The 22199-nt window shown below is 42.3% G+C and overlaps 1 protein-coding gene across 2 annotated transcripts in view; it reads left to right on the top strand.

The window, feature by feature from the left end:
• The window catches only part of CENPF (centromere protein F), a 41807-nt gene that overhangs the window by 13894 nt on the left and 5714 nt on the right, over positions 1-22199 (top strand). For both annotated transcript variants that reach the window (XM_084773167.1, XM_084773168.1), the window contains 7 exons: positions 1507-1629; positions 8330-8465; positions 10257-13597; positions 15074-17899; positions 18783-18935; positions 19314-19473; positions 20337-20810. In XM_084773167.1, the coding sequence (XP_084629293.1) occupies positions 1507-1629; positions 8330-8465; positions 10257-13597; positions 15074-17899; positions 18783-18935; positions 19314-19473; positions 20337-20810 (7213 nt within the window). The remainder of the gene's footprint in view (positions 1-1506; positions 1630-8329; positions 8466-10256; positions 13598-15073; positions 17900-18782; positions 18936-19313; positions 19474-20336; positions 20811-22199) is intronic.

The following is a 22199-nucleotide window of genomic DNA, read 5'->3' on the forward strand; positions in this document are numbered from 1 at the left end:
GATTTACACTCCCAACTACATAACCTCTGTTTTGTGCTTTATAGCCCCCCCCTTCCCCCCCCCCCAAGTCCAGTTTGTACTGGTCATGTACTCAATGGAGCATGGCTGACCTATCCTCTCCCGGCAGCCTTCAGGTGTCTCTTTCTCCTCAGTTAGGAGTTGGAGGTGCCTAGCTCTTCCTCCTCAGGCCATGCTGCAGTGTTGAACAACTTGATCATGTGCAGGTCTTGAGCATGTAACCTTAGTTGCTGTAAGTTCATGTCTGCAAGTGTCCTGTCATGTCCGGAAGACATATTTCACCCTGGTCATCTCTAGCCTCTGGCTCTTACAAATTTTATACCATGTGGTCTTGTAACTGTTACCTATCAGGATCCTCGTCCACCCCAGAAACTTTCCCATGTTCCCTTCCTCCTAGCTAAGAATAAAATTGACTTTTCTGCCTGTGTTCACACGTTGTCCAATACAACTGCTTTAATCATGTCCAGTGCAGCTTCCTGATCCCAGTGACCATCCTCAGTGCCATGCCAGCCTCCTGTCTCCTCCTGGCCCCCCTGTCTGTGCTGCCTGCATGTGTCCCTGCCTGCCAGAAGAGGGCACCAGATCTCAGCATAGATCCTTGTGAGCCTCCATGTGGTTGCTGGGAATTGAACTCAAGACCTCTGGAAGACCAGCCAGTGCTCTTAACCTCTGAGCCATCTCTTCAGCCCCCGTGCTTGTTTCTTAACAGTCTGTTTTCAGTCAGTAACCAGAGCAAAGCTATCTCACCACATAAGTCAGATCTATACCTCTTCTGCTCAAAACCATGTAGTTGCTTCCTGCCCCATTACCAGGCCTGCTCTCTCTGGGGTGGCAGTCCCAGGTGGCCTCTGTGATCCTCTGTGAAGTTCATCTCCTGCCCTTCCTTCCCTCACTTGATTCATTTTGCCACATGGCTCCTGGGTATGGCTAGGTATGCTAAGTGGGGGCAACCTCAGGCCTTGATTGCAGTGCTCCATGGGTCACTGTTTGCTCACGGTCAGGGGACATACATCTCTACTGCATTTGGCATTCTTGGTTGCTACATGTATCCCCAATCCAGATACTCTGTCTTTGGAGTGCTTAATTACTTTCTGTAGTGTGAACATTTGGGTGTGTCCCTAGCTCATTTGTTCACTGTGTAGTTAGGCCTATGATATTCTGAAAGCATGGACCTTTTTTTCTTGTTATTTTTCCTAAATAATAAAGGAACTGCTTACATAGAACCTATAGGTAGTATAGAGATAATGCAACGCACACAGGAAGATGTGCATAGGTTACAGGCAAACCCCACAGCACTCTGTTCACTGAGAATTTGGATGTTCTTGGAGTTTCTGGAGTCAAGGATAATGACTCGTGCTCCCCCAGTCTGTCTTTCTCTTTCTCTTTTGTCTCAGCTTTTTTGTTTTTCTGATTTTTAAATTTAAGAACAGTTGATTATTTGCAAAGAACGTGACTTCAGAACTTGGTTATTTTTTTTCTCTTTTGTAGGTCACATCAGTGAAGCAGCAGTTAGAGAGAAGTTTGGAAGAAATTAAGCAAAAGTTCAGCAGAGCAGAGCAAGCTCTTCAGGAGAGTCAGCTCACAGAAAATGAGCTGAGGAGAAGCAGCGAGGTATGTGAGTGGGAGGGTCAGGAAGCAGACTCCACACAAGACGAAGTGTGACAGAAAACTAGAATGTCTGCTTGGAGGAAGTGTGTGTGTGTGTGTGTGTGCACGCACATGCGTGCATGCACGTATGGGTCACAGCATGCTCATGGAGGTCAGAGTACAACTTATAGGCATTGGTTCTCTCATCTGTCTGTGCATTCCCAGGGCCAAACTCAAGATAGCAGGCTCAGCAACAAGTACTTTTGCACACCGAGTCTTCTCCCTGGTTCAAAAAGGGACTCTATCATTTGTTAGTAGTTTATTAGTACCATACATATTTTTCTTTTCCAGATAATGTAAAAGTATTTCTATATGTAGAATATGTCCTTATTTTGACATGACTACTCCGGTTTTATTTTGAAATGACTACTCATGTATTTAGCATGAGGAATTAAAATCAAGTTTTAAAATTTTCGTTTTGTATGTATGTATTGTCTGTGCACCACATGTATGCTCGGTGTCTACAGAAGCCACAAGAGAGGTGTCTGATCTAGAACTGGGATGAAAGTCAGGTGGGAGCCTCTGTCCTCTGGAAGAGCAGCAACCACTGCTCTTAGCCTCTGAGCTGTCTGTCCAGCCGTATGTCAAGTTTTAAAGCTGTCCTTCTCAGTCTGTGGGTCGATACCCCTTTGGAGGTTGAATGACCCTTTCACAGGGGTCACATATCAGATACCCTGCATATTAGGTACTTACATTGTGATTTGTAACAATAGCAAAATTACAGTTAAGAAGTAGCAATGAGCCAGGCTTGGTGGCACTCACCTTTAATCCCAGCACTCGGGAGGCAGAGGCAGGTGGATTGCTGTGAGTTTGAGGCCAGCCTGGTCTACAAAGGGAGTCTAGGGCAGCCAAAAGCTACACAGAGAAACTCTGTCTCAAAAAACAAAACGAAAACAAGAAGTAGCAATGAAAATAAATTTATGGTTAGGGGTCACCACAGCATGAGGAACTGTATTAAAGGGTCGCAGCGTTAGGAAGGCTGACCATCACTATTCTATAGATTATTTTAGACCACCTGAGAGATGAAATTATGAAACAAAGGAAAAGATTGCTGAGAATTTAAAGGGAATTAATGAAACTGTTAATATAGGCTATTATTTAATACAGCTCTACCTTCTTTATTCATTCGTTGCTTATTTAGTTGTTTGTTTGTTTGTCAGAATCTCACTAGGTTGCCTAGGATAGCCTAAAGCCTACTAAGTAGCTAAGATAGGCCTTAAATTCCTGATCTGGCTGTTCCTTCCTCCCAGGTGCTGGGATTACAGGCCTATGCTGGCGTGCACTTGTTTTTTTGTTTTTGTTTTTGTTTTGTTTTGAGATAAAACTCTGATTATGTGTCCGAGGCTAGTATGGAGCCTGCCTTGTCTTTACAATGCTGGGGTCTGAAAACATTTCGAGGGGTTAATTTGGAGTTACACAATGTAAAAAACAAAACAAAACAAAAACAAAAACATGAAAACCAGGCACAGTGGTGCACACCTATAATCCCAGCACTTGGAGAGGCAGAGGCAGGCAGATGTCTGAGTTCGAGGCCAGCCTGGTCTACAAAGCGAGTCCAGAGCAACCAGGGCTACACAGAGAGACTCTGTCTTGAGAAACAAACAAACCAAAAAACAAACTGGAAATCCTTAGTTTAGTGTCTGGTACTGCCAAAGTAAATAAACAAACAAAATCATGTAATTATAAATGGTATTACTCTTTAGAAGTGAACATTGATCTTAGGGTTCAGTGTGCAGCCTGGTCAGTGTTGCTTATAAAGATTCCTGTTGTGCCGGGCAGTGGGTCAGCGCTGTAGAGCAGCATGGCTGCGGGAGTGACCTGCAGGGTTTTATTCCCATGCCAGTTTGGCTTTTCTGAACTCCTTGGTGGGCTGGAGTTTGTTTTAAAGGGCTTAATTAAGAAGCATTTAGGTAGCCAGGCATGGTGGCAGAGGCAGGTAGATCTTTGTGCGTTCCAGGCCAGTCTGGTTTACAAAGCAAGTCTAGGACAGCCAGGGTTACACAGAGAAACCCTGTCTCGAAAAACAAAAACAAAAAATAACAACAAAAGAAGCATTTAGGAACAGCTGAATAGCCACACATTAAAGAACAAGAGCCAACCAGTAGAGGTGGCTTCTCAGCTACTACAGGAAAAAAAAAATGTTTTCCCACTATCTAATTGTCTTGTCATCACTTTTTAGCCTGCTAACGATGAAAGAAAAACAATTTTGTCCATAATGACAGTTCCTTATCTAAGCGATAAAGTCTAAATATGTTTGCCCCTGTGGCACTTCTATGTAAATGAGAACACCTGTCATAGCAAAGAGGAAGTTATTAAAGCAGCCAGCGACAACGGGGAAGCACTGCTGGAGAGGGGTGGGGCATTCAGCGCCTGCACCCCAAGTGGAACACATTCAGTCAGATCCTGGGATGGGTTCATCTGCAAACATTTTCAGTGTGTGTTTATTGCAGCAAAACAAATGTTTGCCTTTTGGCCAGTGGGACCAACCAACAGATGCTTGTGCTAGCATTTCCACAGGCGTGAAGACTGGCATGAGGCTCTCCCTCTGTGAGCTCTCCTTCAGCCAGGAGCTCTCCTGCGACTTGACTGGCTGCCTGTGGAAACATTTTGTAGAGCTGTCATCTGGTTCAGAGTCTAAACACCTTTAACATGGTGCTATCTCTACTCCAGGTGCTCGCACTTTATGATTACCGTGTTCCAATGAACACAGTCAGGTGTGGAAAGCACTCAGCACAGCACCAGAGACAGGAGTTTGCTGTTCATCCTAATTTCTGTTTCTGTCTGCCTGAGAGGATTCTTTTGGGGATAAAGCAGTTAGGAGTAAGAGGGCTTTCCTGGCTCTTGTACTTTGAGCTGTGATTGGGACCTGAGAAGTGACTTGTCAGTGACAGTGCTGACGCAGCTCGGGGATGGCTCCAGTGGGCACAGTCTGGATGCATGCTGTCTGCAGTGCTGTCTTGGGGTGATCTGTTTGTCTGCACACAGGTGTCAATACTATCCCTCTCTTGCAAGATTGTATTCATGATTAAGTCCAGTGTTGCATATAAAGTGTGTGGCTTCGCAACATGTTAAGTGTCTAGTAAGCAAATCATGGAAGTCCAGGATGTGCTTGTTTTGGCTTCACCTTCAATGACCTTTGATGTTAGAATTATATATGGTTACATGTCAGCTCTGAAGGGTCATGGCCAGGAGACAGTGCATTTAAGAGTTTTCATGTTTAAAAACTTAATTAGTTTCATTATCTGGTGTCTTTCTGTATCTAATTATAAGTAAAAACAAAGTTCAACTTGCTTAGAGGTTTTGAATGCCGAAATGATGTAATAGTTGTATTGAAATTTTCTTTGACTATGTTTAGTAAACTAATATACTTCTTGCATGCAATTAGAAATTATCAGTGCTGAAAATGTGATTTAATAGCCAATCAAAGGTAAAGTTAACATTTATTATCAGAGTGATGGGGGAGGGGCTAGATAGGCTGCTCACCTGGTTCCCAGCGTCCACCGCACTGGAGTTTGGCTGTAAAATACCATCAGTGACAGGCAGGGTGAGGAAACACTTTTTTGGGGACCTTGCTGGGCATCAGGATCTGTACTGTATTAGGTCCTCTAAGGAATGTGCTCTGGCAGGCAAGAATGACGAAGTGGAAGGGAGAAAGCACATCTTTTGCATCCATTCCATACCCACATAGATAGCCTCACCCAGCAGGGGGCATATTAAGCTGTGATCATGGATGGGATCGTGAGATGCACACGCTAACTGCAGTTTGTTTTGTCTGGCCCTAGGAAGTGATGCTTCCCTCGCTGCTACTAAACCGAGTTGCGCTGGGTAGGATTGCCTGTTAAACTCTAGTGCTGGCTTGTGGTAGAGATTGCTGTTTTTCTAGAGTAGTGTCCAATTTTGCAAATCATGTGAGGACACAAGAGATGCCTAGGAGAATATATCCTTGTATGCTTAACTCATTGTTGCTAATGAGCTACCCAATCAAGACTTAAGTGGCTGTAGCCTCATGGAGAACTAATTGCTGATGGATGGCAGCCTGTGCATCCATTTTCAGATGTTCATTTTCTAAATTCTAGCCTCTTAAAATTCTTGGGTTGGTTGCAGCAGTGGCATTATAAACCTGCTGGGTCCCAGGATTGGTTGAACATTCCTTCGTTAGGAACAAATATTTACAAAGTTTATGCCAAAATGGAGAAAGACAGCCTAATTTTTTCATTGAGCTTGCTATTTTCTTAAATGTCTGCAGTTAAGGACTAAGACACATAGAGACGAACAGACATGCAGGCATGACACAACCCCTCCCCTTTGTGGTACCTGCTTTCTCCAAGATCCCCTGCCCCAACCTTCTTTCCTGGGGAGGTGCACTGTCTTCCCAGCTGACTTTTCAAGGCCCAGATTTTATGTTATTTATTTTTGAGTAAGAATAATTTGTAAGATATAAAAATAGTAAGTCAATTCATGATTCACCTCAGATGATCTTCCAACTGTTAGATTTGGGAAGAAACACTAATAGCAATGCCCCATTACACTTGTCAAAGTGCTTAAAGTGGTCTCCTATCTTTCACATCTGTGATCTCATTGGATGGGTGATTATTCTTAGCCTGAAGAACAAACAAGTGATTACATTCTGTTGTTTGTTAATGCTAATTTTAATCAGTTACATTGTTTCACTTTCATGATTTTTCTTCTTGCAAGCTTGAGTACTGACTAGCGTGTGGCTACCATTTCAGTCTTGAGATCTATTGCAGCTGCTCTTGCGTTCTCATTGATATCTTAATTTCATAGTCAGTTTCCTAGTGCAAGCAAGAAAGGATCAGAACACAGGAGACAAGAGTGTAATACTGACAACAGGCTCTGTCTCATTTTAATGATGAAATGAATGTATATACATGAATACAACAGCTGCCAGCAAGTTTTCAAGTACTTCCTAGTAGCCAGATTCTCCCTCTTCTTGAATTTGGCTTTGTTACATGGGTACCCATCTGCTGGTAGTAACCAGACTGATAATTGAAGGCAGCCTTCCAACATAGCATCGCCAGGGCCATCTGTTTTCTAACAGTGCAGTGGAGTTTTGGAGGATGGGTCTTAATTGTTTCTTTAAGATTCAAAAAGCATCTTCCTACCACTTTCTTAGAAAGGTATTTTTGAAATGTAACTTTAAAAAAATGCCTTATGGATTTCCTTCATTCTCTAAGATATGAGATACTTAAGTTCTTTCAGGTGGTGATATAGGTGAGAAGATGTACCTTTCAGCTATAAAAAATTATTAAAAATTTCAAGGGATGCCTTTAATCCCAGTGCTCAGGAGGCAAACCAGGTAGATTCTCAAGTGTGGGGCCAGCCTGGCCTACATAATGAGACTCTATCCAAAAACAAAACAAAAGGGCTGAAAAGATGGCTCAGTGAATAAAGCTACTTAAATTAGTGAACCAAGCTCAAAGACCTTAGTTTGATCCCTGCAGCCCACATGGTGGATCGCGAGAACTGACTACCACAGTTGTTCTCTGTTGTCCACACATGTGCCATAGCATGCCCTGCCTCCCAGAGTTTATAAATAAAGCTTATAGTAATAAAAACTGTAGTGTTTTTAATATGTGTTGTATCAATCTTAGGTTGTTAAGGAGGAACAATAGTGCTTGTATTTGGTGTGTCCTTTGTGTGGTTTAATTTAAGCTTTCCCAACATAGCGGAATGAAATTGCACTTTTATGTATGTATCTGTGTTACTTAGCTGTACACATCCCTGTGTGGACTTTTATGTATGTATCTGTGTTACTTAGCTGTACACATCCCTGTGTGGATGAATATCTAATCATGGACCCAAAGAACCTGTGATTGGTCAAGCACTGCCCCCCTCCCCCAAGTCCAAGTTGAATTGTGTGCTAGCCTCTGTATCATGCAGTTCACCCTGGGTCTCTCTAGCAGTTAGCTCTGTTAGGTGTGTACCTAGTGAGCAGGAGCACACCTTATGCCATGGAGGGTAATCCACTGCAGGCAGACACTATTTTATTTATAGATGCAAATTTCATAGTACACGTTCCAGTATATAGGTATACATAGCCACTGTAGGCTTTGTTGATGAAAGCACTTATAGAAGGAAATTTCACCCAATTGGACACTCTTTGTGATAGTAAATCTTACACTGGTTTTGCAGTGAAAAGCAAAAATTTGTTCTTGGAACATTATGACTTAGTATCACATCATATCTTTGCAAAGATATTTTTGACCAATCTGGTTTCATAGAAATCTGAAACTTTTTCCCCCTGAGACAGGGTTTCTCTGTGTAGCCTTGGCTGTCTTAGCCTCGCTTTGTGGACCAGGCTGGTCCCGAAATCAGAGATCCACTTGCTTCTGCCTCCCCGAGTGCTGGAATTAAAGGTGTGTGCCACCACGCCCGGCTAAGCTATTGTTTTTAATTATCTTATAAATACGCTTTTTCTTCTGAGCCAACTCTTTAACAAACAGAAAGTTTGAGGAAACATTATTTCCTGAAGATAAAAGATAGCCTTTAGATTTGGGATCTGCTTTTATGATGTAACTAGATATTGGGAAGGAAAGTTCATCTCTGACTGAGACAGATATGAATGTGAAGGACCTTTATTAAGGCAGAAATTGTGACTTGCTTGAGCATTTGTTTAGATTAAAACAACTAAATCTGTTTTTAGGAGGTAAAGAAGGAAAACAGTCTCATTAGGAGTCAGTCTGAGCAAAGGACCAGAGAAGTCTGCCACCTGGAGGAAGAGCTTGGTAAAGTCAAAGTGTGTTTGAGTCAGAGCCAGAATTTCGCAGAAGAAATGCGAGGTGAGTGCAGTGGCATTAGAGTTCTGTAAGTCTTTTTACATTTATTTACTTCTCTTGTGTGTCCGTGTGAATGTGCCATGGTGTGTGTAAGTCCGATGGCAACATGATGAAAGAACTATCCTTTCACCGTATGGCTCTTGGTGATCAGATTCAGGTTCTCAGGCTTGGCACCAAGCCCCTTTACCCACTGAGGCACCTCAACCACCCAGATCTGGTTATGTCTTACTCCCACGAGGAAAGATGGCTGACATCAGCCTATCAGGAAATCCCCTGTCCTGTCCTATAGTCGCCCAAAGTGTCCTTGCACTTGACAAAGTTTTCTTTTTACTGCTCAGTTTCCAGCATGATAGTTGAACTTTCAAAAATCAGAGCACATTGCTTCCCCAAATACATGGTTTTCACTGTTGTGAAACCAGAAGGGTAAACATTTCCTACGTAACACTACATTGGCAACGCTGCCAGCTCTTACCCTCGAGTGCCGTCCTTTATGTCTCAAGTGTGTTTGTTGCATACAGACTGCTGTTCGCTCATTACCATTTCTCTTAGAAATGGAAAAATCCTACATTAAATGCATGTTTTTCAAACCCTTAATGACCATTGTATTTTGATAGCTTACTTGACTAAATGACTTTACTTCCTGGGTTTACAGCCAAAGAGTTATGTTGTATATAGCAAATGAATCTATCATTTGGTTCACATTTATTTGTAGCTTGTCTTTTATATAACATTTTCTTAACCTGAGATATTTGCATGAAGAATTTCTCTACCCTGCTGACATAGAAGTGTGTGACACTTCTATGGCTTTTTTATTTTCATTTTCTTTTTGTTTGTTTTAGACTGGGTTTTGTTAAAGGCTGGACTCAAGTAATCCTCTTGCCTCAGTTTCCTAAGTAGTTAGAACTGAATCCGTGAGACTGCTTTTCTTCCCCAAGATGGAAGAGGTACCAGTTTTGAGCTTTCCTAAGGAAAATCTTAAGAGTGTGTTATGACTTGGTCATTTTTCAGGGTTGATCAAGTGTCATTGTTTGAAACCCACACATGCAAAGTAGAATAATGTGTTTAGAGCACACTTCCACAAACCTTTAACTCTCACTGGATAGGTTTGAAGTAGTGGGTTAGAAATAAGCATAACTTATTTTGTACTTCATTGTATTATATCCTAGATTGTATTACTTATTATAAAGGCTTTCAATTATTCCTTCTTACCCCTAAAAGCCTTTTCATTGCTGCTTAGTGAAAATATTGCCAAGTAAAGAGGGCTGTCAGGACAAAAATAAGGTGGTGATGGGAGCTTCCACATGAATCTCAAACCCCTCTCACTACACTTACTAAGGAGGGGTTGGAATGTGGGTGACATTCTTGCTCACAATTATTCATTGTACATTTTTTAAAAAAGAAATAATTCTAAATACTCTAAACTTCCTTGTTGTTTTATATATCATTTTTATGAAGCTGCTTGAGAGATTATCAGACACATCACTATACTAAAATTTTTCTCTCTGTCTTTGTATAAACTTAGGTCATAAGGTTACTATTAGGTGAATTTCTTTCAACGACTCCAGCATTAATGTCAAGTTTTACAGGATGTGATGGTCTATTAATTTCATTACTTTTCTCTTTCTAGCTTAGAGTTTAAAATTTTATTTTACATACAGAACCCATTGACTAAACTTGCTATGCAACTTCTTTCCCACTGAATTACACCCTAATGTTAGAGTATAAAAAAGTCTTATGAACTATGTATTTGTTATATACACTGACAACTCTGTGTTTGTTCATTTGTTTTAATAGCCAAGAATACCTCTCAGGAAATCATGTTACGAGATCTTCAGGAAAAACTAAATCAGCAAGAAAACTCACTAACTGTAGAGAAACTGAAGCTTGCGTTAGCTGATCTGGAAGGGCAGCAAGACTGTTGTCAAGATCTCTTGAAGAAAAGGGAGCATCACATTGAACAACTGAAGAATAAGTTAAACAAGATAGAAAAAGAATGTGAAGCTTTGCTGAGTGCTTTGGAATTAAAAAAGAAAGAGTGTGAAGAATTGAAAGAAGAGAGAAATCAGTTTTTGTGTTGGAAAAGTGAAAATGAAAAACTTAGAAATCAGGTAGAATTAGAAAAAGAAGGCTTGCAGAGTGAAATCAACCACTTAGAAGCCAGCCTCAAGACACAACAAATAGAAAGTCATGACTACAGTGAGAAAGTAGGAACACTGGAGATTGAAAGAGACAACCTTAACATGGAGATTAGAACCCTCCGCAGCACGGTAGACAACATGATGGTGGAGCTTGAGACACAGAAGCAAGCCTACTTGGAACTGCAGCAGAAAGCTGAGCACTCGGATAAGAAACATCAGAAGGAAATGGAAAATAAGTGCTTGAAAGCTAATGAGCTCACCAGGCAAGTTGAAGGTTTGGAATCTAAGCTTCAGTTACTGTCAAATGAAGTAGTGACCAAAGACCAGCAGTACCAAGACCTGCATAGTGAATACGAGGCACTGAGGGATTGGCTCAAATCCAGAGGGTCTTCTCTCATGGCAAATGAGGGTAATCGGGAAAGTTCTTTGGCGTCTGAACAGCACCCTGCAAATCTAATGGGGGAACAAGGAAGTGTGCATTCAGAAAGAGGTGACTCTTCTGTAGAAGGGGACCGAAGTCCAGAAAATCTAGCCGTCTTACAAAATAGAGTCACTTCACTTGAAAGTTTATTGGCATCTCAAGACCAGATGAACTCAGATCTGCAAAAACAGTGTGAAGAGTTGCTACGGATGAAAGGGGAAGTAGAAGAAAACCTAATTAAAGCAGAGCAGATTCATCAAAATTTTGTGGCTGAAACAAATCAGTGCATCAATAAATTGCAGGAAGACTGTGCAGCTCATCAGAATATTGTTGCTGAAACTTTAGAAACTCTTGAGATTAAGGAAAAAGAGTTGCAACTTTTGAAAGAAAAATTAGAAGCTGAGCAAACAGAGATTCAAGAATTAAAGACCAGTAACTGTCTTCTTGAAGACACTCTGAAGGAGCTACAACTCTTATCTGAAACCTTGAGCTCAGAGAAGAAGGAAATGAATTCTGTCATCTCATTAAGTAAAAAAGACATTGAAGAGCTAACCGAGGCCAATGGGGCTCTCAGGGAAGTGAATGAGGCCTTACAGCAGGAGAAAGTGAGTCTGTTCCGGAAGCACGAGGAGGCTGCAAGCTGTGTGGCAGAGCTGTCCGCTCGGTACAAGCAAGAACGAGTGTTGTTATTACAGCGATGTGAAGAAACAGAAACTGCATTGGAAGAACTCAGGGGAAACTACAAAACAGCACAAGAAAACAATGCTAAGTTAGAATGCTTGCTCAGTGAGTGCACTGCTCTTTGTGAGACTAGGAAAAATGAACTGGACCAGCTAAAGGGAGCATTTGCAAAGGAAGAACAAGAATTCTTTAAAAAATTAGCTTTTGCTGAAGAGCAAAATAGGAAATTAATGCTAGTGTTAGAGATAGAGCAACAAACTGTGAGATCTGAGATGGCAAACATCAAAAACCATTCTAAGAGTGAGGCTGATGGCTTAAGGCAAGGAAGCTTGACTTTAAAGGAAGAGCAAAATAAGTCAAAGGAAGTTAGCAACCTACCACAAGAGAGTGAGCAACTGATGGAGTTAATGCAAACCAAACATGAACAGTATCATCTCGAGGGAGAACCAGTTGAGAGCTCTGTAAAAGCAACAGAAGATGAGATAACCAAGAGTAGTTCCCAGTATCAGATGGATGTTGACACCAGAGACATTTCTCCAGAGAATTCTAAGGCACAACTGGTACAACTAGAAGCTTTGATAAGAGTGATGGAAATAAAGCTTGACCAAAGTGAGGAGGAGAAAAAGAACCTGCGGCAGGAGTTACAGACAGTTAGAGAAGAACTCGGAACTGAGAGTCCACAGGATGCTCCCGTACAGCCAAGGGGAGGCCTTAAAGACTGTGAAACAGAAGCAGAAGAAAAGTATGTGTCAGTGCTGCACGAGCTGTCAGCCAGCCAAAGTGAGAACGCACACTTGCAGCGCTCTCTCCAGACAGCACTGCATGAGCTGAGTGAGCTGGGAAGAGTGTGCGAAGTACTGAAGGGGGAAAAGCTACAACTAGTGTCTGAGCTGAACGACTCATGGTCAGAGTGCATCACAGCAACTGGTAAAATGGCAGCACAGGTTGAGAAGTTAGTGAATGAAGTGAAAATACTAAACCATGAAAACCAGAGTGAACTCATGAAAGATAAGTCAGATGTTGAGTTTCATGATAAGCAAAACACATCTATGCTCTTGACTCCTTTGGACAGTAGCAATTTCTGTGAACAGATGACTTTGTCAAACAAAGAAGTCCGCATGCACTTTGCTGAATTACAGGAGAAACTCTCCTGTTTACAAAGTGAACACAAAGTTTTACATGATCAGCACTGTGAGGTGAGCTCTAAGATGTCTGTGCTGCGTTCCTATGTTGACACATTAAAAGCTGAAAACACTGTCCTGTCAATGAATCTAAGAACCCTGCAGGGTGACTTGGTAAAGGAGGGGAAGCCTGAGGCTGAGGACGGGCATATTCTGCCACTGTCACCCCATGTGACAGACAGCCCTAGTCTGACAAATTTTGAAGAGGCTTCCTTTTACAAAATTGTTTCAGAACAAACTGGAGACACGTCTCATCTAAGTTTAGGAGAGAATGCTTCAGCAGATCCTTGTAATATAGATGAGGTGTCCTACGGCAGTCTGGAGGAGGGGAATCTGGCTGAGAAGGAAGTCTCGCCTGCCTCTGTGAGGACCGTTGAAGAACTTGAAGTCCTGTGTCAGGAGTACTTGCAGTCCCTCAAGAATCTAGAAGAGAAAATGGAGAGTCAAGGGATTATGAAAAATAAAGAAATCCAAGAGCTAGAGCAGTTACTAAACTCTGAAAGGAAAGAGCTTGACTGCCTTAGGGAACAGTATTTGTCAGAAAAGGAGCAGTGGCAGCAGAAGCTGACAAGCGTCACTTTGGAAATGGAGTCCAAGTTAGCAGAAGAGAAGCAGCAGACAAAGAACCTGTCCCTTGAGCTTGAGTTAGCCCGGCTCCAGCTGCAGGAGCTGGACTTAAGCTCGAGGTCCCTGCTTGGCCCTGACTTGGACAGTGTAAGTACCTGGGGTGTATGTGCTGGTCCTCTGTGTGCACGCCTGGTTAAACACTTAGCAAATGTTTGTTGGAGTGAAATAAATGAAAAGTCAGCCAAAAAATTCCCAGAGCCAACAGCACTCAAAGATGTGAGGAAACTTCATTTGAGGAATAAATGTCTATTGTGATTTGTTTTAAATATTTTATGGAAAATCACTAAAGATGTTTGTAAAGTCTGAAATTGGAAGTCTTTAGAATGTATATTGCTTAGTCACTGTTGTATTGCTATGAAGAGACACCATGGCCACAGCAACTCTTATAAAGGAAAATATTTAATGATGCTGGCTTACAGCTCAGCAGTTGAGTCTGTTATCATCATGGTGGCTGAGAGTTCTATATCCAGATTGGCAGGGAGAGAGAGGGAGGGAAGGAAGGAGAAAGAGAGAGAGGGAGAGGGAGAGAGACAGACAGACAGACAGATAGACAAACACTGGGTCTGGCTTGAGCATTTGAAACTCCAAAGCCCACCCCCACCCCCTCAGTGACCCATTTATTCCAGCAAAGCCACATCTAATCCCTGTCAAGTCACACCACTCTTTAGTGACCAAACACTCAAATATATGAGCCTGTGGGGACCATTCCTATTCAAACCACCACGTACACTTTCACTGGAAATTAATTAGGCACACTTACATATTAAGAACTTAAGAATAGTGAGTAATGTGTTAAGGAGGCTTAGTTTCATGCCTTTCAGACTATTTTAAATGTTATAGCATCAGTTATTAAGCTAGATACAAGAAATTATTTAAATGTTAATTTCTAGCAGCTTGCAATGGTATCAGTTATTTAAGTTAAAGATTACTTTATACTTTAGCCCTCTGAGGTTTTTTTTTCCTAGTTGACCAACTTAAGTACTAATGTTGCACAATTTGAGTCTCACTCTGCTTCTGTGATTTGAAGGTCATAGGTCATATTGAGGTGGTGGTAGGGATAGTCAAAATCATAGTGCCCCACTTTGTAGGTGAAGTTGAGATAAAAACTTACCCAAAAATGGGCCAACTAGAATGGGGTCTTTGGGCTGAGAGTCTGCTCATACACCCTTACATGAGTGCTGAGGATCATGTTAACTGTTTTATCTGAAGTTTGTTAGCCTCTTATTTGATAATCACAAAGAAACACTACTCTTAAACTGCCTAGAACATTGTAAGCGATGAAAGAAAGATGCAATTTCCATGTTAGATGTCATGGAGGGTTCATCCTTATGATAAACCTCTTACCCAGGACGTCACACACAGGTAGAGCCCACTGAATGTCTGTTTGACTGTTCAGACAAGGGGGCAAGAAGGAACGAGGCAATGAGAGCTTGCTATTTGGAGGCTGTGCACACATGGCAGCACCAGTGTGGGCAGTTCCTATAAACTGAGAGTTAAATCACTGATTCTGATTTCATTCTTCTGAAAAATAAGATGCTTTCTTGGTTTACATTATGTTTACAGGCTGTTCGGGGCCAAAATGATAGTTATGAGGTAAAAGAATCAGAAGTATATATTTTAGAGACAACAGAGGAGACAGGACCAAAGCAGGACACTGATCTGACCTGTGATAAAGATGTTCAACAGGACCTTTGTCTAGAGACTTCAGTCACTGAGCCTGAAACTACCAGTCTCACAGGAGAGGGGTGTGAGGAGCAGTCCCCAGAGACCAATTGTGAGACAGCAGCAGAGGACAAAACCCAGGGCTATACGGAATGCATTTCTGAATTGTTTTCTAGTCCTAATGTTCTGGTACCCATGGACGTTCTGGAAGATCAGGGCTCGGTCCAGAATCTCCATTTGCAGAAAGACACATCAAATGAGAATTTGCAATTACTTCCTGCAGTAGAGGACTGGGACAAAAAAATTGAAAGTTTGCTAAATGAAATAAAAGAGGCAGATTCAAAACTCAGCTTACAGGAAGTACAGTTAAAGATCAAGATGGAAACATGCACACGACTGGAAAAAATAGTCAAGGACCTAAAGAAGGGTGAATCTAACTTAAGGGAAAAATTGGAATCCGTTCCTTGTAACCAGGAGGGATGCCCGAGAGTAGCAAGTTCAGAATTAGACATGAGAGCAAGTGAGCTGCTAAGGGAAGCCACTGAAGATAACACAGCCAACACTGAGGACAGCTGGAAGGAGAAGTTCCTTGCTATGGAAAAGGAGCTGACCAGGATCCAATGTGAGAAAGCTGATACTGAACGTCACATCCTCTCTGTGGAAGCTAACTTAGAGGTGGTTCAAGCTGAGAAGCTGTGTTTAGAAAAAGACACTACAAGTAAGCAGAAGCTTGTAGTTGATCTTAAAGAGGAACTGTTTGCAGCCATAAGTGAGAGAAACAGGCTTCATGGAGAGTTGGATACTGTGTCAGAAGAAAGCAAAGCACTGGACCAGATGTCTAAGAAGATGAAAGAGAAAATAGAAGAGCTGGAATCTCAGCGCAGCGAGAGCCTTGCCCACATAGAAGCATTGGAGTCTGAGGTCAAGGACAAGACAGAAGTCGTTCAGACTCTGTCCTTTACTGTGAGTGAGCTAGCAAAGGACAAAGCTCATCTCCAGGAGCAGCTGCACAATGTGCAGAATAACTCACAGGGATTATCTTTGGCAGTTGGTGACCTGGAAATCCAAATTGAACAACTGAATAAAGAGAAAGAACTACTGGCCAAGGAGTCTCAAAACTTCGAGGTCAAGTTGACTGAGTCAGAATGTGAGAAGCAGACCATCTCCAAGGCCTTGGAGGTAGCACTCATGAAGAAAGGTGAGCTTGCAGCGCGGCTGAGCTCCACCCAGGAGGAGGTACATCAGCTGAGAAGAGGCATCGAGAAACTGAGTGTCCGCATTGAGGCAGATGAAAAGAAGCACCTTGGTGCTGAGGAGAAACTGAAAGAAAGCCAGCGTGAAAATGACGCATTGAAGGATAAAGTGGAGAATCTGGAGAGGGAGTTGGAAATGTCAGCAGAAAACCAAGAGCTGGTGATTCTTGATGCCGAGAATTCCAAAGCAGAGGTGGAGGCCCTCAAGGCCCAAATGGATGAAATGGCCGAAAGCCTGAGGACTTTGGAATCAGACCTTGTCACAGTTAAGTCTGAAAGAGAAAATCTAACAAAGCAACTACAAGAGAAACAAAGTCGAGTGTCAGAATTAGATGGACTGTGCTCCTCCTTTAGAAGCCTATTAGAGGAAAAGGAGCACGCCAGAGCACAGATGGAAGAAGACTCTAAATCTGCAGTGCTGATGCTTCAGACACAATTAAAAGAGCTCAGTGAGGAAGTAGCAGCCATGAGTAATGACCATGAGACCTTGAGGGCCCAGGAACAGAGTCTGGACCAACCAGGGGAGGAAGTGCATCGCTTGAAAAGCAACATTCAAAAGCTAAAGGTTCACATAGCTGCTGCCGAGGGGAAGCAGCACCACATCCTGGAGCAGCTGAAGGGAAGTGAGCAGCGCGCAGACTCGCTGAAGGACAGAGTTGAGAACCTGGAGCGAGAGCTGCAGCTCTCAGAGGAAAACAAAGAGCACGTGATTCTCCAAGCTGAGAACTCCAAAGCAGAGATACAGACTTTAAAATCAGAAATACAAGGAAGGGCCCAAAACCTCCGAGACTTGGAGTTAGAACTTACTAATGCAAGGTCAGAAAATGAACGTCTCATGAAAGAATTTAAAAAAGAGCAAGAACGAGTATCTGAATTAGAAACAATAAATTCTTCGATTGAAAACTTACTGAAAGAAAAGGAGCAAGAAAAAGTACAGATGAGGGAGGAATCCAGAATAACAGTGGAGATGCTTGAAACTCAATTGCAGGAGCTAAATGAGACAGTGGCTTCCTTGTGCAATGACCAAGAGGCCTATAAGACCAAAGAACAGAATCTGAGTACTCAAGTAGGAACTCTCGAACGTGAGAAGGCTCAGCTGCTACAGGACCTTGGTGAGGCCAAGAGTCAGTATGCTATTGTTCAGTCATCTGTAAGTACCCTCAGTCAAGAAGTAGAAGCTGGCAAGCAGAAACTAGAGAAGAAGGAGGAAGAGGTAAGGACACTGGAAGATCAACTGAAAGGTCGGGAACAGCTGGAGTGTAAACTTTCCCAGGTGGAAGGAGAGCAGCAACTGTGGCAGAAGCAGAAACTAGAGCTGGGAAATCTGACTGTGGAGCTGGAGCAGAAGGTGCAAGTGCTGCAGGCCAAAAACAGTGCTGTGCAGGGTACCTTAGAGGCACTGCAGACCTCCCACAAGGGCTTACAACGTGAACTCGGATTGATGAAGATGGAGAAGTTAGCCCTTGTTGAAAGAGTAAGTGCCATTACTTATTTCCATGTGGAAGTATGGTCAGGAGGGAGGGACTTCCAGATTGTTCCCTGGCTTTGTGTTCACAGGGTCTTGACTACAGAAACACTGACTCAGCTCAGGCAGCAGTGACCACTCTGATGTATGTGTAAGGGACATTTTTGTGAATTGGATTATATTTCTGATGTGACCTCTTCACATAGGGGATCTTGGGCTTGATGTATACAGTGCTAAGTTATTATCTGTAGTTCAAGCTCATCATCTAAGAACCACTGTGGCAAGAATGTAATAGCTTGAGGTCAGAAGGCATCCCCTACCCTTTGCACCTTTAGGGGAAAGAATGCCTAAAGATGTTGTGGTTGGGACCAGTGGGACATGGCTTCCAGGGTGTGGCTTGAGTAAAATTAGCCTGATCTATGAAAGGGATTCCTTCAAATTAAATTTTTTACTCAACAGATAATTAAAAAGGAATGTCCAGAAAAATAAAGTCTATTACAACTATATTTTCCAGGATTTGTACCTTTATAGCTGTAGTCCTTAGCATGTTTCAGATTACAGTAGCTTTGTGAGATTAGTAGATTTAAGAACTGATAAAAATCTAAGGCCCTAAATACAGAAAATTCTTCAATGGATACTCATTACCCCTCCAAACATTCTCTGATGTTAATTCAATTAAAACTTGTATGAAGGGTCCTAAGACTCAGGGACATTATCTGTCCCTTTTCTAACTGCTGTCTTAAATCTTCGCCGAGAAAAAAAATGGGAGCTCACTAGTGGGGTTTAAGAACACCCGTTGAGTTGATTGGGGGCCAGGTTCTATTCTGTTAAAGAAAGGATAGTTAATTCAGTCACAGCAGCCCACCCAGAGCTGATGAGGAGTCCATTGCAGGTTAACACAATGCTTGGGAAGGAAGCAGAGCTGCAGAGGGAGCTGCATGAAACGAGGCAGAAAACAACAAGGATGAAAGAAGAATTCAGCAAAGAGAAAAATAGACTAACTGAAGAATTAAAAGTGCTGACCGAAGAGCTACAGAGCATCAAAGTAAGTTTCCCCATGACAGATGCATTAGGATCTGCTAATTTGGCATGCCTACTCTTCAGTTGTCTTTGTGAGACATTCTGTAATGTATCAAAGTTTGCTCCAGGTTTTGGATCCCAAGCTGATACAGAGCTGAGGTCTGTAGTGATCTTCAGCATCTGACACTGCCACGAGCCTAGGAGCCATGGCATATTAACCGTCCAAACCACACTGCCCACTGGGGACTTAGGGAGCTGATAGGGAGAGGTTTGTTTTATGCATCTTTAGATGTTATGTTTTAAACATAACTGTACTATATGCTTCAATATGCTTTAGTTGTTTTTCCTATATACTTGTAAAATGTAATGCAAGGTTTTAAATGAAATTATATCTGTTTTGTAGGTAGGCCATCTTAAATATACGAAGAAGCTTGAGAAGGAATTCCAACGTGCTCAAGGGAAAATAAAGTTGTTGCTCAAATCCTGTAAACAGCTGGAAGGAGAAAAGAAAACCTTGCAGAAAGAACTCTCCCAGCTTGAAGCTGCACAGAAGCAGAGAGCAAGTGGGTGCTAGCTGGGGTGCTCTGTGTGTGTGTGTATAAAATGGCCTTAATGTTTTGTTGTGTGCTAAGTTTTAAAAAGTATTTTAGTAGTGTTTCAGTAGCATTTTCTAGTTTCTCAACTGTGGTCTTAACCTTGTATGTTGACTGTGGGATTTAAAGTAGAATTATTTCCGTGGGGGAACCGGATGGTGCCTTTGGTAATGAGTCAAAGAGTATGCTGCTTTGATACTGTCATGTAGTTCTTTTCTTTTCTTTTTGTGCTCCTTGGTAAAACAGCAGTGCCACTTTATCTACTGCACTTGCTTTCTCCAGCCACTGGCTGGTGTGTGTGACAGGGCAGCTCAGCAGTCCTGCCTACTGAGAAAGTTGACTGAGTGTTTGGGAATCTGGGAGTGTTCCTCATCAGGTGATTGTCACTCCTGCCGCCTGGAAACCGGCTGAGCCTTGCCTTGAGGTGCTTGTCCTGCATTCATACCTGCCAGTTCCTGTATTCTCTCAAAATGCTTTCACAGTCTTTAGGGACTTAAATATCCATAGGCTGGAACCTATGCTCGAACCATACAACACAGACTTCATGATCTACTGAGTTATATTGCTTATTCATTTATGGCAGAAAAAAAAAACGGGGTTGGGAAAAGGAGAGTATAAAAAGTTAATTTGCTTGATCTCTTCTAGTAATTAATTCTATAAGGGAGTTTAAGTGTTGATGGGTTTTAGTTCAACTGTTACCCACTAGACTGTTTCTTGGTCTTTCACTCCTGGAAAAGTTCAAGGTACAGGCTTAAAGGTTACGTGCTGGGAAGTGCTCATTATTAATGGGGCAGCAGCGACTTGTGTGTGATGTGTCACTGTGGTTTCTACAGGTTCTGTCGTAGATGGTAATGTAGATGAATTATTGGCTGAGAACAAGGAGCTGAAAGAGACTCTTGAAGAAAAAATCAAGGAAGCAGATAAGTACTTGGAGAAGTACTGCTCCCTGCTTATAAGCCACGAAGAGTTGGAGAAAGCCAAAGAGATACTAGACATCCAGGTGGCTCGGCTGAGTGCACGGCAGTCCAGACAGCATCTCCAGAGTTCTCCTCTGCTGAGCTCTTCACTTCCAGGACCATCTCCAACTGCTTCTGTCAGTCAGAAGAAGTCAACATTGGGCCAAAATAAAACTTCAGGCAAGAGGCAAAGGTCCAGTGGCATTTGGGAGAATGGTAATGGGACAACAGCTTCTACACCAGAGACATCTTCTAAAAAGAGCAGGAAAGTGGTCAGTAGTAGTGCTCACCTTGCTGATGATCACGAGACCGGGTTTGAGCCAGAAGGACTCCCAGAAGTCGTCAAGAAAGGTAAGCAGCATTTACATGCAGATTCAAAGGGCTGAGGGTGCAGCCCACTAGTAGGTCATGTGGCCCTTTGTTCAGCTCCTTGCATTAAATGGGATTTTGAGATTTCATATAGAAATTAGCATGTGGAAAAATAGAAATCTTTACTTTTTACGGTTTAAAATTATTGAACAATAGCCCACTGCCTGGAGAGACTAGTTCCTTTTTAAATTCGTGACATAAATCACTAAGATGAACTACAACACTACAGAAAGACTTGGGAAGTGACTGCTGAGAGTCTGTTTTAGAATTCCTTTATCAGTCAGCTTTTACTTTCCTGAGCGTGTGAGCTGGACGAGTGCGCCGGTGCATGACCCTGAGGCAAGGTTTAGGACTTCCAACGCTCTTGGTGCAGTTTCAGCAATTACAAGGAGATTTCTTTTCTCTATTAACTTAGTCTTTCGTTTTTTAATTCTTTTGATATTTTGAGACAGAATCTTACTATGTAGTTCAGGCTGGTCTCCATCTTGAAGCATTTTTGTGAAGCCAGGATTGTAGACAAGCGCTGCCATGCCCAGCTTCAGCCACGTAGCTTTGTTTGTTTGTTTTTAAATAAATCTACAGCAGTTTGGGTCTTCTGCCCTACACTCCTGGTTAGAGGAGTTATGTTCTGAGGAACTGTGGTTCCAAAGCATTTATCCAGCCTCGGTCTCTAGCTTCTTGGTAGTTAGGTTGAGCAGCTGTGCACTGCCCTGGGATGTCTTTTAGTGTCTCGGCAGCTAGCTAGCCTTCTCGCCACCAGTCAGCTCCGTTCCTTTCCTGGGAGGAGACAGTGGAAGTCCAGCCTGTGCACCTACCTGACTCTGCCAGGGACAGGTGGCCTAAAATCACTGTTAGGTTATGTTTTCCCTCTTCAAACAAGAGCTGGCCTTTCCCCACCCCAGTTCCATTGTATTAAATGCCCTGCCTGTCTTAGAATGCAGGGTAATTCAACCACGTAGAAGAAGTAAAATTTCTTTCTTTCTTTTTTTTTTTTTTTTTTTTAATTTTTTTGAGACAGGTTTTCTCTGTGTAGTCATGGCTGTCCTAGACTCATTTTGCAGACCAGACTGGCTAGAACTCACAGTGATCCATCCATCTGCCTCTGCCTCTGGAGTGTTGGGATTAAAGGCATGCGCCACCACGCCTGGCGGTTTTCCTTTTTTCTTTTAAAGATATGATGTGATTCTCTTTGACTCTGTTTCCCCATTGTGATATCTTTGAAATCTTCTATCTTTCTAATGAATAACCTGCTATTTTTCTGATTCATTTGATGATCACCAAGGCAATTATTAAGTTTAGCATATTGTTTTCTGTGGCTGGGGAGAAACTATGTTTTGTAGTTATTTTACCACTGTTGAAACTCTGTACATG

The sequence above is a fragment of the Acomys minous genome (assembly GCF_964271855.1).
Source record: "Acomys minous genome assembly, chromosome: 1".
In the NCBI taxonomy this organism is placed as follows: domain Eukaryota; kingdom Metazoa; phylum Chordata; class Mammalia; order Rodentia; family Muridae; genus Acomys; species Acomys minous.